The 13,866-nt window shown below is 38.8% G+C and overlaps 1 protein-coding gene across 2 annotated transcripts in view; it reads right to left on the bottom strand.

The window, feature by feature from the left end:
- Nucleotides 1-622: 622 nt before the first annotated feature.
- Nucleotides 623-13,866, bottom strand: part of PCNX1 (pecanex 1) — a 96,533-nt gene continuing 83,289 nt past the window's right edge. For both annotated transcript variants that reach the window (XM_034062653.1, XM_034062654.1), the window contains 4 exons: nt 12,209-12,450; nt 10,714-11,150; nt 9,156-9,296; nt 623-5,592 (listed from right to left, as the gene is read on the bottom strand). In XM_034062653.1, the coding sequence (XP_033918544.1) occupies nt 5,452-5,592; nt 9,156-9,296; nt 10,714-11,150; nt 12,209-12,450 (961 nt within the window). In that variant the 3' untranslated portion in view covers nt 623-5,451. The remainder of the gene's footprint in view (nt 5,593-9,155; nt 9,297-10,713; nt 11,151-12,208; nt 12,451-13,866) is intronic.

Below are 13,866 nucleotides of genomic sequence, written 5' to 3'. Positions count from 1 at the left end.
GATTTCAAAACCAGGAAAGATCCACTCTTGCAGCACCCAGCCTTGTAACTCACCATCACCCTGACCTTTGAAAAATTCAGTCCTCATGCAGGGGGACAAGATGTTGTAACTCTGTACTAGTATGAAGAAGTTTGAGACCATGTACAGAGAGCAGCTGAGTATTCTTAGGTAAGTATCACTATCCACAAGTGGTTCAAGGAAGTGTTGGGCTGCTCAGGGTTTGGCACTGGTGCAGTTGGCTATCAGATCCAGGACAGCAGAAAGTTAGAAATCACTGATTAACCCACACTAGTTAAAACAGTTCCCCCAGAACCATGAAGAATGGAAAATGAGTGAGCATAAAGACAGCACAATAATTTCTGGGCTTTGAAAAAAAATTCAAGAGAAGGGAAATTATGATAAATACTGAAAATACTTCAACAAAGACAAGGGGAAAACATTTAAGTGTAGATGAGATGCATGAAAACAGGTATGATGCTGGCAGTAACATAGGAATAGCTGAGGTTCTCCTTTCTATAGAAAGGTAAGAGAAGTAATTTTAAAGAGAATCCTTCATTCAATTTGATTTTAAAATAGTGCAAATGACTCGAGAGAACAGAGTAGTGCAATAAATGACAACAAGTGAAAAAAGTTTTTTTTTATTTCTCAGTGTTTCTCCACTGTCAATACTGTCCTTTTGCTGCAACATGTTGCAAAAAACTCTCTGCCTTTTCCATTTTAAACAGCTACACTATTTACAGGCCATTTCCAGTAACACACGCAGACACATACACGCTCACAGACACGCAGGTATGTATATCCCTATCCCTGGCAAGGTATCTGTTTGCTGGCAGAGGCGATACATATTTCCATTGTCCATTAAAAACCAAACCCATCCTCACACTGTACTCCCCTCTCCCTAACCAGCAGCTCAACATCAGGCTCCTGGGGACATCTGTGTAACACACTCAGAAGCCCAGCTACCTGATTGCCGTTTCTTAAAGAGCTGTGGCCTAGGTGTACTGGGATTATCTATTCAAACTGTACATAGCAGAAGTCATAAAAATTGCTCATATTCAGATGTTTGTGACTGAGTGACGTATTTATACTCCCAAAAATCTTTTGGGGCAGCCATCTTAATCACCTGTTTTGAAATATGCGTATCATGCTGGGGTGAAACAAGCCACATGCTTTACTTTCCACCAAGGTGTTATGTACCCATTTTTTTACTAAGGCACCAGTAATTTTACCAGTAGAATTTCTGAACAAGTCCAGTGCCACTGAATGTACTGCAAGAGATTATCAAATAGCAAGCCAGACACAAAAAGAATAGATGCCTATATAATAGGTATAAATATCCTTAATAAAATTAAGTACATAAAACCTGTGGTGGTATAACCCCAAATCCAATGAGCTGAATAACATTTGAGTAACATTGTTAATGGTAAGAAATGCAATAGATCCTGCTCCGTTCTGTGAATGGAGAGTTCTGCAATTGAAGATCCTTAAAGCAGTGTCTTTGTATCTTACACTCCTAGATCTGTGTTGGTGTGTGCATTATCAGAGAAACAATTCGATGTTGAATCCGGCTGTAAGGCATCTCTTGTCCCTGCTCACCCAAGTCCAGACAAAGCTTTATGGCCACTTGCCAAATAGCCAAGGGCAGGGACCTGTGCCCCAAGTCTTCATCTTTCACCTCACCCATCACCTAGGCTTCTCAAAGAGTTCTTCGATTCCAAAGACAATTGTGAATATGGGGGGTAAGGAATCTCTGGTGATGACTACACAGCTGACCTGAAAATTAAGATTACCACTCAAACATGCCAAATGTCCCAAAGTGGCTACAGGAACATTCAACCTACTTACTCCTCCCTTACTCTCCCCCCAGCTCCAAAATCAATTTGCAAATGATGAATCATGAGAGCACATCCCTGAATTCATCACAAGTGTAACGGTGCAAGTAGCACAGAAATCTAGGTGTCATCAGTGGTGTCACAGACATTTTAGGGTTTTGTTTTAATCAGAACATTTTAAAATATTTCACAGGGAGATGAAACAGGGAAAGGATTTAAAAAAATTAAGTAGTAGCCATTTTTATCAAAGAACATAATCTGATTAGTGGGGGGTTTCCAGCATTTTTCTGTAATTTTTATTTTAGGGAGCAGGTATGCAACGCACAGATACCACCGTTAAAGAATTCAGAGATGGAAACTACCTGGAAGCTAAAACAATGGGTCTTAACTGGAATGTTCTTATGGCAAAAGAATATCACACAATGCAAGTGGACAGAGATAAAGCACTCATCCAGAATGGGTTTTCATGAAAGCTTAGAAAGATAAAAAAAAAACCCCAAAAATCTGTTCTATTCTGAGCTTAATCTGACTAACAGGACTGATCTGAAAATACCCATCTTTTCCATACTCACAACAGGAGAAAAATATCATTCATTAAGACAAAGGCCAAAGAAAAGAAAACAGAAGATGAAATCATCCCTATCTAGAAAAGGTTTTTACTGACAGATCTATCCTGTGGGGAGTTAAAAGTAAACAAACATGGTTTGTCACTTGCACATAGAAACCAATGACACAAGCTTTGCACAAACCAACATGTAATGGTGATTGTTGAACTTTAAGAGTTCAGAAAGAAGGAAAACTTTAATAAAATTTCCAAAGCCTTACAGAAAAGTGAAATTTCAAAGAGGTGGCTTCTGTTGAGCAGACCTGGAATTAGTATGAGCACTATGCAAAGACTTCATAGCAGGCACTCTCCAAGTATCTGAAAGAAGGTATTAAGCTGTTAACTGGCCACACTGGAATCCACCTCCTGAAGGCAACACACCAAAAACCTTAAAATTGGAAAAAAAAGTAAGTAGAAAGATCCATTAATTCTCTTTGCCCCTTAAAGAAACCCCACATTTTTCCCCCAATCAGCTGTTTGCTGATCTAATTCCAGGCAGTTAAACATTCTCTACAGATTTTTATGTTAATGAGCCATTAATTCCTATCTATTACCAGCAATGGACATTGTCATTATCTTGTCCTGAAAAGACTGAAAGATTGTTCAAAGCCACAGTTAACATACAAAAAGTTGCTTCAGTCAAGTTTGATTTTTTTATAAATAAAAAATCCAAACAAATAAAAAGCTCCCATAACCCCTCCAAAACCCATAAACAAGCAAAAACCACCACTGCATTTTGACTTTCAGTCATTTGCTTACCTCAAGGCTTCAGTACAAGAAAGAAACCCAGCCTTGTGCAACTAACATAAATGGGGCCTATTCTCAAACTCCTCTTTCTAAAATGAAGCAGTATTCCTAGTGGTACAGAAAACCCTGTAATTACCTGAAGGGAAAGACAGAATAAAACCTCAACTAAAACCTTGAATTCAAAGTGTACACTTTTTCTTAATTTCTGATAGCAACATTACCAAACTGCTAAAGATGGTTTATCTACTGTACTAAGTTTTCAGATATGCAGGAGATGAATTTAGCTACACTATAATGTGCAGATATAATAAATTATGTGGAACAGCAGAATTATTTCAGAAGTAGCAGACCTAGAACTGTGCATTTACACCAAGACTGAATTGGACTGCATATGCATAAACCAAATAGTAATATGCAACTGTAAGATGCACAGTACTTTGAGTACATGTTTGCATAGTATATGATGTAAGCAAAGTCCCAGTAGAATTCATTAGGAACAGTATCCAGAATTGACTAGCTACCAGGCACACGGCCTTACCCTTTCATGGCTAGATGGCATACAGTGACTTGAGTCATAATACATACGTTTCTTAGGTAGCTGTTTCTTTCTTTGTTTTTTTCAGCCCATATAATTTCACTCTTACATTAGGTACATAATAGACAATGTTCCTCTGATGTCAGAGAAATTGCAATAATCTCTGTGCTGAATCAGAAGTCTCTTCTGGTTATGTTACATATAAAGTGGAGGTGACTGGGAAGAAGATGGCTGCTCCCAAAAGCTAGGACTGTGTGCAGTTTCCCCACAGTCCTAAGTAATTACAGGTCAGAAATAGGAAACAATCACAACAGGTAGATTTTTTTCTTACGGATTAAGAAAAGTGAGTCATAGGAACTGCAAGTCAAGAACAAACCAGTTTCCCTCTCACACTCCCATGATAGTTCTGAGTTACTTGTTTCCCTGAATACACACTTTTAAAAAAATAGAATGAAACCTAGGATATGTAACACATGAGTAATTCAGCTTCACAGTTATAAATACTCAAATTACACTTACACAGAATATATCATCACAGAAAATAAAATTCAAGTCGTAGAAAAGAATGAAGACTAAAGGGAAAGAAAAGGCAAGGTGGTAAAAGTGATACAAGTTTAGGGCTGTGCCTTCTATGAAAGCTCTTTAAAAGTTGAAGTAATTTTTTTGTTGTTGTTCTTGGGGATTTTGTTGTTGCTGTTTTTCCTTTCTAAATTGGATAGAATAAAAAACCTTCAATCCTCCATGAAGTAATCACAGACCTGTACCTCCCCCTACAAAACTGAAACAACTGTCTCTGCCAGAGAAGAGCCAACAAAACAACATAGTTAGCTCTGGGTGTAAAGAAGCAAAGTAGCCAGGGCCAGTGAGGAGGGAACAAATGAAAGGTAGTATTTTAGGATTCACTTTAAAGCTAGATGTGTTGTACAGATTTGAGGTACCACTGCCACCACAATAGTCTGATGTAGTACAGGGATACTCAGGTGCTTTTCTATATATGTTATTTTACCATTTATTGTGAAAAGGATGCAGCAAATGCACTTGTACGAAATACAGAACATAGAACCAAACCCATGGCACAGCCCTTACCATCAACATGTATATGGAGAGGGAGGGGATTAATCCCAAAGGCAATTTAAATAATGGTATTTTATATACTTATATTTATATATATAAATAAATGTTCTCAGCAATCTCAGGGTTGTTTTTAGTGCATTGCTGTAAAAAAATTAGTGCAGTTCTCATTAATGTTTAGCTCATAAGGAATAAGAATCTATACATCTGTTCAGTCTCTTCTTGCCACACCTGAAACCCTTACACTGTTTCACCAAACTGAAGGTTTGTAGTCAATTTCTTTAAAATAAGGTGGATGAACTCCACACGCTCTTGTGACAAGACATGGCAATTTTTGGCAAAACAATTAGAAAAATATGAGGTGCTCTGATCTTAGAACTGAAAAGTTTGTTGATTTAAAGCATTACGCAATGCATAAACAAAATTTATAAACAAAAAGATATGTCTCAACAAATCTATCCTTCATGCAAATGTTTCTTCAGCAGCTAACAACTTAAAAAATTTCTTACACTTGTTTATTTGGGGAAAGGAACTTAAACAAATCTGTGTTTCAAGTCCTTCCCTACAACTGGACCGAAGTTTCATGTCCTGGGAGCTGCTTCTTCTGGACCCTTCTCTCTTCTGAACTGTTGGAGAAGGGAAAGTTTCAGTTTCAAAGAGATTTACACTTCAGCCCCAAGTTCAAGGACTCCAGTTTCAACAACAGCAACATATTTATCTTCAATTTGAACCAGCAGGATGGTTTTATCTATATGGGACCGACTACTTGGATCTCTGCTGCAAGGCACCCAGCGGTGAATCACCTGGGGGGAAATAAAAAGGAAGTGTAATAAAACATGACATTCCATGGGGAAAACTGCCATATCGAAGTCATGGCTGATAATTCAAGACCCTTACAGGGCAAAAGGAGCAATAATATAAGTGCTATACTGACTTAGTTGCTCACTTTTCAGGGACAACATACCCACAGGTAAGCTTACCCACTTAAGCCCTGCTGAAGAACAGCAGCTTACCTGAGAAAAGCCAGCCTTTGATTTGAATTTCATCAGCTGACCCAAATCAGAACCAAACAGTTCAGGCAAAGTGAGTAAAAACTATTAAAAGTGTAAATGTACTGATTTGGGATATTTTATATATAGTTTAAAAATATCTCATTATTGTACAGCAATAGCACAGAACTGTAGTTTATCAAGAGCTGGGTATAAACTACTCACTCCTCTAAGTCAAATCCCTTGTCCTAATTTTGTTCACTCTGAATTCAAGGTTGATCTTCTGAATTAAATTATTCAAAGATAATTTAAAATGAAGAAATACTGCAGAGAGGAAAGGTTTCAGAAACAGTGCTACAAACTACTGTCCCATACTCTCTTGGCTATACAGAATTCACATTCTTTGATCTGCTGCTATGAAGGATTTTGCCTGATACTGACCATCAGAAAGCCCCTTTTTCCATACAGGCCCCTGTATATGTCTGCTCACCTGCCTCCATAAAAATACACCTTAAATTTTTGGGTGCCCCAAAGGAACCACAAGGATGCTCCAGTAACATTTTAAGTATTGCCAGCTCCACAGAAACAAAATTATCTCAAACTTGCTAAATTCAAGACAACGTAAGGTAAAAAAAAAGTAAAATGTAATCCAGGACAGGACAGTTTGCAGGAGTTCTAAAGATTTAGGTGAGGAACAAAGGGCAGAACCCCACAATTAACCTACATCTTTCAAGACCAAATTCAAAAGACCCCGTTAATCCTCACTATACCCAACTGACAGCTGCCAATTTCTCTAACGCTGAGTGAAGGACATTCAGCTTTCTCCACTGCAGGAGATACAGACAGCATTCACAGGAAGAGCATTTCACCTAGGGAAGCAGGGCATCTTCACTTCCCCTTTGTCTGATGCAACAGCGTGATACTCAAGCAGTGTGTTCAAGTCTGACTTCAAAGTAAACTTTTTATGCTGCTGTATGGAGTGAGGTCAGGAATATTCTATCCCCAAATATGTACAGAATTTCCTGATAAAGTCCAAGTACTACATCTTTGTTGTTCAGCTTCAAGCTGGTGCCTTTGTGATAGCTAAGGGCAGACTCCAAAAGCATCAGTATCATGACTCCTTGAAAACTGTGCTTATAGAAGAGTTGTACATAGAATCATAGAATAGTTAGGGTTGGAAAGGACCTTAAGATCATCTAGTTCCAACCCCCCTGCCATGGGCAGGGACACCTCACACTAATAGATTATAACTCACTGCAACCACCCACTCACACCTGGTTTTGCTATCTCTCCTATTATGACTGGCATTTATTTGATGCCCCATAAGTGATAACATGCAAAATGATGTCACTAGACAGCAAAGAGGTGTTAAGAATCTTTTTTTGGGGAAAAGGGCTCTTCTGCATGCTAGTGCAAGTATCACAGAAAGGATGCAGAATATACCTTAATCTTAAAGTCCTGGAAAAAGTAGAGAAAATAGAAAGAGGCCTGCTAAACTGCATTTCCTTGAAGAAACTCTATAATGTCTTTGTGTATTATATGTACTGCATACCTAGCAAAATAAAAAGCAAAATTAGGAAAAATGCTTTTTCTATGTAGTAGGAAAGTTTTAAAGAGCTGGACTTCATACCAAGAGTACTGACGTAAGGCTCTGGCTGGTAAATTGCTTGATGAGCAGCACTGTAGCAGGTAAGAATCATTTCTGCCTGCTTGCAGAAAGGACTACAGTTGCAGGATCAGAAAGGGTAGACTGTCCTGAGAGCTTATGATACTAGTATGCTTAACCACAGGCAGCTGCAGCAGGCAGTGGAAACTATGTCAATTTAAATCCTGTCCCTCTAATCACACATAGGATAATCTGGTGCTTTCCCCCTTTCACCTTAGGTCAAAAATGAGCTTCTAAAAAACCCTGCAGTATCCTGCACCAAAAATAGATGAGAAGCATTAGAACAGCAGCTTACTCTGCCCTTCAAATCCTTGTTTTAATTCTCTCTGTAACATCAATCACTACATGTCTGCATGTTGCAACTGCAAAATACACAAACTCATGAAAAAAATTGTCCAGTGATACCAGGTAACAGGACGTGTTTTGATACAACCCTTCACATTCACCAGCTTGACAGCATGCTTGATCTGCAATAGCTAACAAGGAAATTCCAAAACTATAACATCTAAATTGAACACTGTTTACAACAGCTTTCTACTCCTAGAGCACTGACATAAGGCTTTAGCTTGTAAACTGCTTGATGAGCAGCATCGCAGCAGGCAAGAATTTAGCTGTAGAATCAGAAAGGGAAGACATACAAGACAACCCTACTATCTGGAGAGTGGATGGTCAACTGTGGTACAGTTATTAGTGGAAGGGATTAATTTCCAGGGCACTTCCTTCACATATGTAACAAGGTAGATTTGGCATATGCTGCATTATTATCAGCATATTCCTATTTCTTACCTGAAGCTTGCACATACACCCACTGTGATGCAGACCTTCAGACAACAAAATCCAGCCCCTGAATTAAATTTATAAATAATGCCTCCAATTGAGGTAACCACTCAATCAAAGCAAATTCTTTTAAACTGTCAGAACTAACATGTTCCAAATAGAAACAGTTTTATTGACAACCCAAGGCAGACACAATGTCATTTACTCTTTCCTTTTACTATTTATCACTGGAGCACTGACTAGAGCATCTTTATTGACACAAAGATCTAAAAAACCCATATGCTTCAGTAAAAACCAAAAAGGTTCAAAGACAGAGCTGGGGTTTTTTAATCCTAAAAAGAGCTTAAATCAAGAGATAAGCTTTTTAACTAATGAAATTACTTTTTATAAAACACAGACAGAGGTTCAAGTCATAGGCATTTGCAAGTTCTAGCTACAGCAGATTTCTTTTTTAAGAAAAAGTAAACACTTAGCGTGTACCTATAATTAAGAGGCATCTAAAGACAACCTTGACTATCTTCATCAGGATAATTTAAAAACAAATACTGTTAAGCATTCAGTTAAGGACTGGTTGGTAAACTGACCTTCTGTACTTGCTCAAGAATAGACAGTTTAAGGAAAGGGAAATGAAGGTTGGATGAATGAGTGCAATGCCTGAGGGTTCATGACAAGAGCTGGAACAAGGCAAGGAAGCAGAGGTAGTTGACAGTGCTTGAATTGTCACCCTGTGTCTTTTGGATACAGCTGCAGTAATAACCTTCTGCTTCAAACTAGGATTCTGGACCTGCTCTTCCAGCAACAGCGACTTGAAAGACAGCTGCTGATCCAACTTTCTACTACATTTATCTTTGGTCTTAATATCTAGGCAGACTGCCATAGCATCAGAACACTGCCATTGATAAAATTAGCTTGTCAGCTTCTGAGTAAAACTTACATGGCCTTCCATGCCTTCCTGAGGACTCCAGTCTTTCCAGCTGTTTCTTCCAGCTTTTAGCCGTATCACCTCATCTGGCCACTGCAGCTCTTTCCTTTTTGACACGTTGATCCCTTCCAGTACTTGACTGGGATCCATCAACTATAAGTAGGAATTGAGTTTTGACTGTTAGTTCAGCCAAAATTTAAGAGAAACAGAAAAACTGTAGCTTTTGCATACTTCCAGAGAACTGACCCTAACCCACAGAAATTGATTTCTGACCGATTTCAGTGGTGGAAACTCAAGCTCCAGGCTAGGAAAAAACCTGAGTAGCACTGCATTTGGAAATTAGGCTGTGGTTTCACATACAGAGCTGACAATGTATCAGGTCACTGCTGTCTGAAGCAGCAGCTCTGGCTCCTTTTCCCACCCCTTCTTTCAGTTACACTGGCTCATGGCAGGGTCTAAGAAGATACCACAACATAAGCATAGGCAGCACATGGTCCAGTAGCGGGGAAGAGTTAAGTGATGATGAACTGTTAAAACTGCCTCATCACTTCTTACAGAACACATTAAGAAACACCATCTTGGAGAATTTGCTGTTGGGTTGAAGATCTATTTATCTACCAGCATTGTTAGTTGAGACCCATCCTGTGTTTTTAAGTAAACTGGCCTTTCCACATGGGCAACGGGAAAGAACTCCTGAAAACTTCTTCCTGTTTAAGGACAGAGAGAACCACAGTGCCCACTATCCAAGGGCACATGACAACTTTGCCTGTATCCTCCTCCCACAGAGGAATTAGGTGGTTTGATAAAAGGGCTCCTGCCTGCCAACAAGAGCTACCAAGTACAGACCTGCAAAATTAATTCATTAACTTCACCCACTATGATGCAGTTTAACAAGGATTACTCTACAATGATGCGATACTAGTAATAAAATCATGTTTGCTATAATTTACCCTGTTAAATCCACTTCTTGATGTTTCTCACTAATATACTGCCAAAGGCATACACGTGGGGCTAATAAAAAGCTAGAAGAGCAAGAATGCAAATTTCTGCATTGTCACAAAATGAGTAAGGCTGCCATTATTAACTTAGTCAATGGTGTATTGCTTGCTGCTCAGTAAACCCAGATTTGAGGCAATAACCAAAGGATAAATACACATGAAAACAAATAAATACGTATGAAAGTGAAAATTTTTACACTTCTGTGGAAAATCTAATTGGTTTAAATGAAAAAGCTACCTGCTTTCTACTTTGCAAATGAAGCTGTTCAGTTTTATATGTTGTAATAAATAAAGGCAAACTAAGTATGAAGTTGAACTGAGCTCAGTTGACATTCTCAAAGCTGCACTACAGCAAAACATACAAGTAAACAGGAATGTCTAAGCATGCAAAAAAGTTGGTTGTCCAGATATCCTTTTCCTCACATTAGTTCTCCAAATGTAACTGCACAATAGTTGTATACTGAGGCATTCCAGACTGTGTATTTAGAAAGTAGTGATTTCAACAACATCCAAGGTAACACTAACAAAAACATGTGGAAGCATAGGTTAACTTGTTCTTCTTGACTATTCACCTGGATTCTGTAAATAACGTCATCCTTTTTGGCTTGCATTTGATTTGCAGGGCTTGCATTGCCACCTGACTGAGTTTCAGTTGCATTACTCCCTCCTTCTGTCCCTAGAAAGCCCACAAGGGCATGCTGTTTACAGGCTGGGATGCTTTGGCTGGAGCTGCTAGAAGAGGGCAGTCCATGCTGCATGCTGACCCCAGTCTGGCCAGTAGGTTCCATTTGGTTCACCATAGACAGGCGGGACTGGATGGATGATGGAAGGTTACGAAGGGATATCTGACTGGTGGAAGAGCGCCGACAAGGCACAAAGCCCGTTGTGGATGTGCGAAGAGATGAATGACGACTGCCGTAGCAATAAGATGAATGGCTAGCTACTGAGGCACGGGCAGGGGAATGTCTGACAAGGCTTGACTGCACAGAGTGAGAGCTGTGACTGGTGCCTAAAAGTAAAAGATACAGAATCAGGAGAGTTTGATAAAGCCTCCCACACATATTAGATTGCACTTACAGACAAAACTTCTGGGTCTAGTCAACAACATTTGAAACAGATGTATTGCAGAACATCTCTGTTGCATTTCATATAGCAGAGCATCTGAATACATTCCACTCATCTTATTTTGGAATTTCATATCCCGTTCAATTCCCAGTCCCTTTAAGACAAGTAGACTGAAAAACACTTCAGTCTCACTCTTTCTGCACAAACTGTTTGTTTCTTAATATTACACTTAAGTTTCCCCATACTTAAGGCATTAAGGCAGGTAAATGTCTATGTTTCAAAACACTGTAAACATTATTTCTTAGCATGCTTGGCTAGATGTTCAAAGATTGAGTCAGAAAATATGTTAGAGCAAAAGCTGTGTTTAAACAAGTTCAGAAACACACTTGAAAAACAGGAGTTGCTGTTTATGAGAATTGGTGCTATTGTTTTTCCAATACCAAGTGCTTGTGGATACCTTTCCACAGTTGACAGACTAATTATTTGTGTAAAAAAAGTTCATTCAACTAGATACACCTTAATACACTTTCTGAGCAAAGGTAGAGTTTGGAAAGCCTTTTCTCAGCTTTACTCTTTATCTCCTCCCTAGCTACATATCACTACAGACTCTTGGATAGGATTCAGCTAAAATACTATGGAAACAGAAAATCCATTCTACTGTATAAGTAAGAACTATAACAATACTCAAAAATACAAAGTTTATCATTTACAGACTATATGACAGAAGCAAAAAAAAAAAGTCCTATCTGTAGAAACATGTTATAAAAGTTATTTAATCAATTTTGCCAGCACAACTACACCCCTACTGCTCCAGTCCGTTTGGGAACCTTGCATTGCAGAAAGCAGTACTGTAGTTTGAGATGAATCCAGCAGGTATTAACACTACATCAAATCACTTTTGCTTGCTTTATCTTGTAACTTAGGCCTGATCCAAAGACCCAAAAGGCCAGTTCTGCCTATAATATTGTATAAAATCATTAAAATAAAACAAAGCAACTTTACCCAAAGTGGAGGGATGAGCTGGTGGATGAGCTGCAGGAAGAGTTGTCGGATGAGCTGAAACAGGAGGGTGCTGTACTGCTCCAGGTCCCTGCCCTGTAGTTGCATTCCCTCCTCCTTGTGACATGCTGCTCTGAGACTCATTGATAGTTGCATTGTTACTTGTGCAAGAAGCTCCACCTCCAGCATCTGAATCCTCAATATTTCCACCACTATTGCAGCCAGCTCCACAGCCTTTCCTTAGTCTGAAAACATAATGCGATTGACATATTAAGTCAGGTCTCCTAACAACTGAGATTCTAAGAAATGCCTTACGACAACAGGCAAAAGGCTTTACTCAACACAATCCACAGCATTCCCCCAAATCACATAAAACTTGACTTTATTGTCTTAGAACATGCTTCACAAATATAGATGCTGCTTTCTAAGAGCTTGCAATTTTCTTCATGATAACTATTCAAGTAACAGTAATTTATGGTAAGCCAAATGCTCATAGAAAGTAGTTTTTGAAAAATCAAGTAACTTCTGAAATACAATAGAAATAAAATTCTAAATATAAAATGCTGGTAGAACACCTTGGTTATTTGTAATAGTTCAGGAAAATTTATGCTCTTTAACACATCAGTCGTGTATTGTTAGACTGCAGAAGCTTTGTCTATTCAGATGACCTGAAATGTTAGGGGTTTTTTTGTTTGTGTTTTTTGTTCAGTTTCTTCTTTATTTTTTATTTTCTTTTGTATGCACTTGGTTTTTTGTAACCTTCAGTAACGTACAGCTGTTTGAAGCACATATTGCCATTATTTGAATCACAAATTCTCACGTGAATTCTGAACATTCAGACAGCAAGTCAGACAATGTTTTCTAGTAGATATAATCATACAGGCTTTTCACTGCATCATTTGCATTAATGAACTTGAGATGGACACAAAAAAAAAAATGAGCACTCCTTTGTGACCGTATTTGCCCCAAGATTCAGAATCCCAAAGCATACACAGCTTGGCTCCATACACTGTTCTGTGTCATACTTTCACCTGTTATTCTATCCATGTGTCAGACAAGCAGATGGCAAAAGATGACAAACACAACAGACAGTAGTAAGTGTGGCATATTCTGGGGTAAAGCAGCACCTTCTGTTTGATGTGCTATACATCTCCAAGTGTAAATATGACCATCAGAACAGCTACAGGACTGGCAAGAACCAGCACACATTCCTGAATGCCACACACTGCTGCCACTGTTGCTTTTGGAGCCACAGCCATAAGTGACCAGACCTGCAGTACAAGTTCTCATGGCCTGTAAGATACAGCACAGGAAGAGTTTGTACTGTGTTACCAGGGGGGGTATGTAGAGGGAAGATTATATTATCACTCCAGTTATTTGTCCTGGCTCTGACACACTGGGTATTTATAAGCACTCATGAAATTCTAAGCAGCTAACGCTTGTGTTACTATGGGTAAGTATAGCCTAACAGCATTAATACTGCATTTGCATGCTAAATATTTGCCAGACAGGAACCCTACCAAACAGTCCTGATACTGTAAAAATGGTATTATAGACTGCAAAAGTGACGGTACTGAAAAAAAAAAAAATACAGAAGTTGTATTGTTTCTTGTTATCGGACCTGACATTAGAACTGGAGCTGTAGCTCTTACATCTGTACT

This window comes from Melopsittacus undulatus, chromosome 4 (genome assembly GCF_012275295.1).
Source record: "Melopsittacus undulatus isolate bMelUnd1 chromosome 4, bMelUnd1.mat.Z, whole genome shotgun sequence".
NCBI lineage: Eukaryota > Metazoa > Chordata > Aves > Psittaciformes > Psittaculidae > Melopsittacus > Melopsittacus undulatus.
Note: the sequence above shows the minus strand (reverse complement) of the source record. Positions and strands in the feature narration are given on the sequence as shown.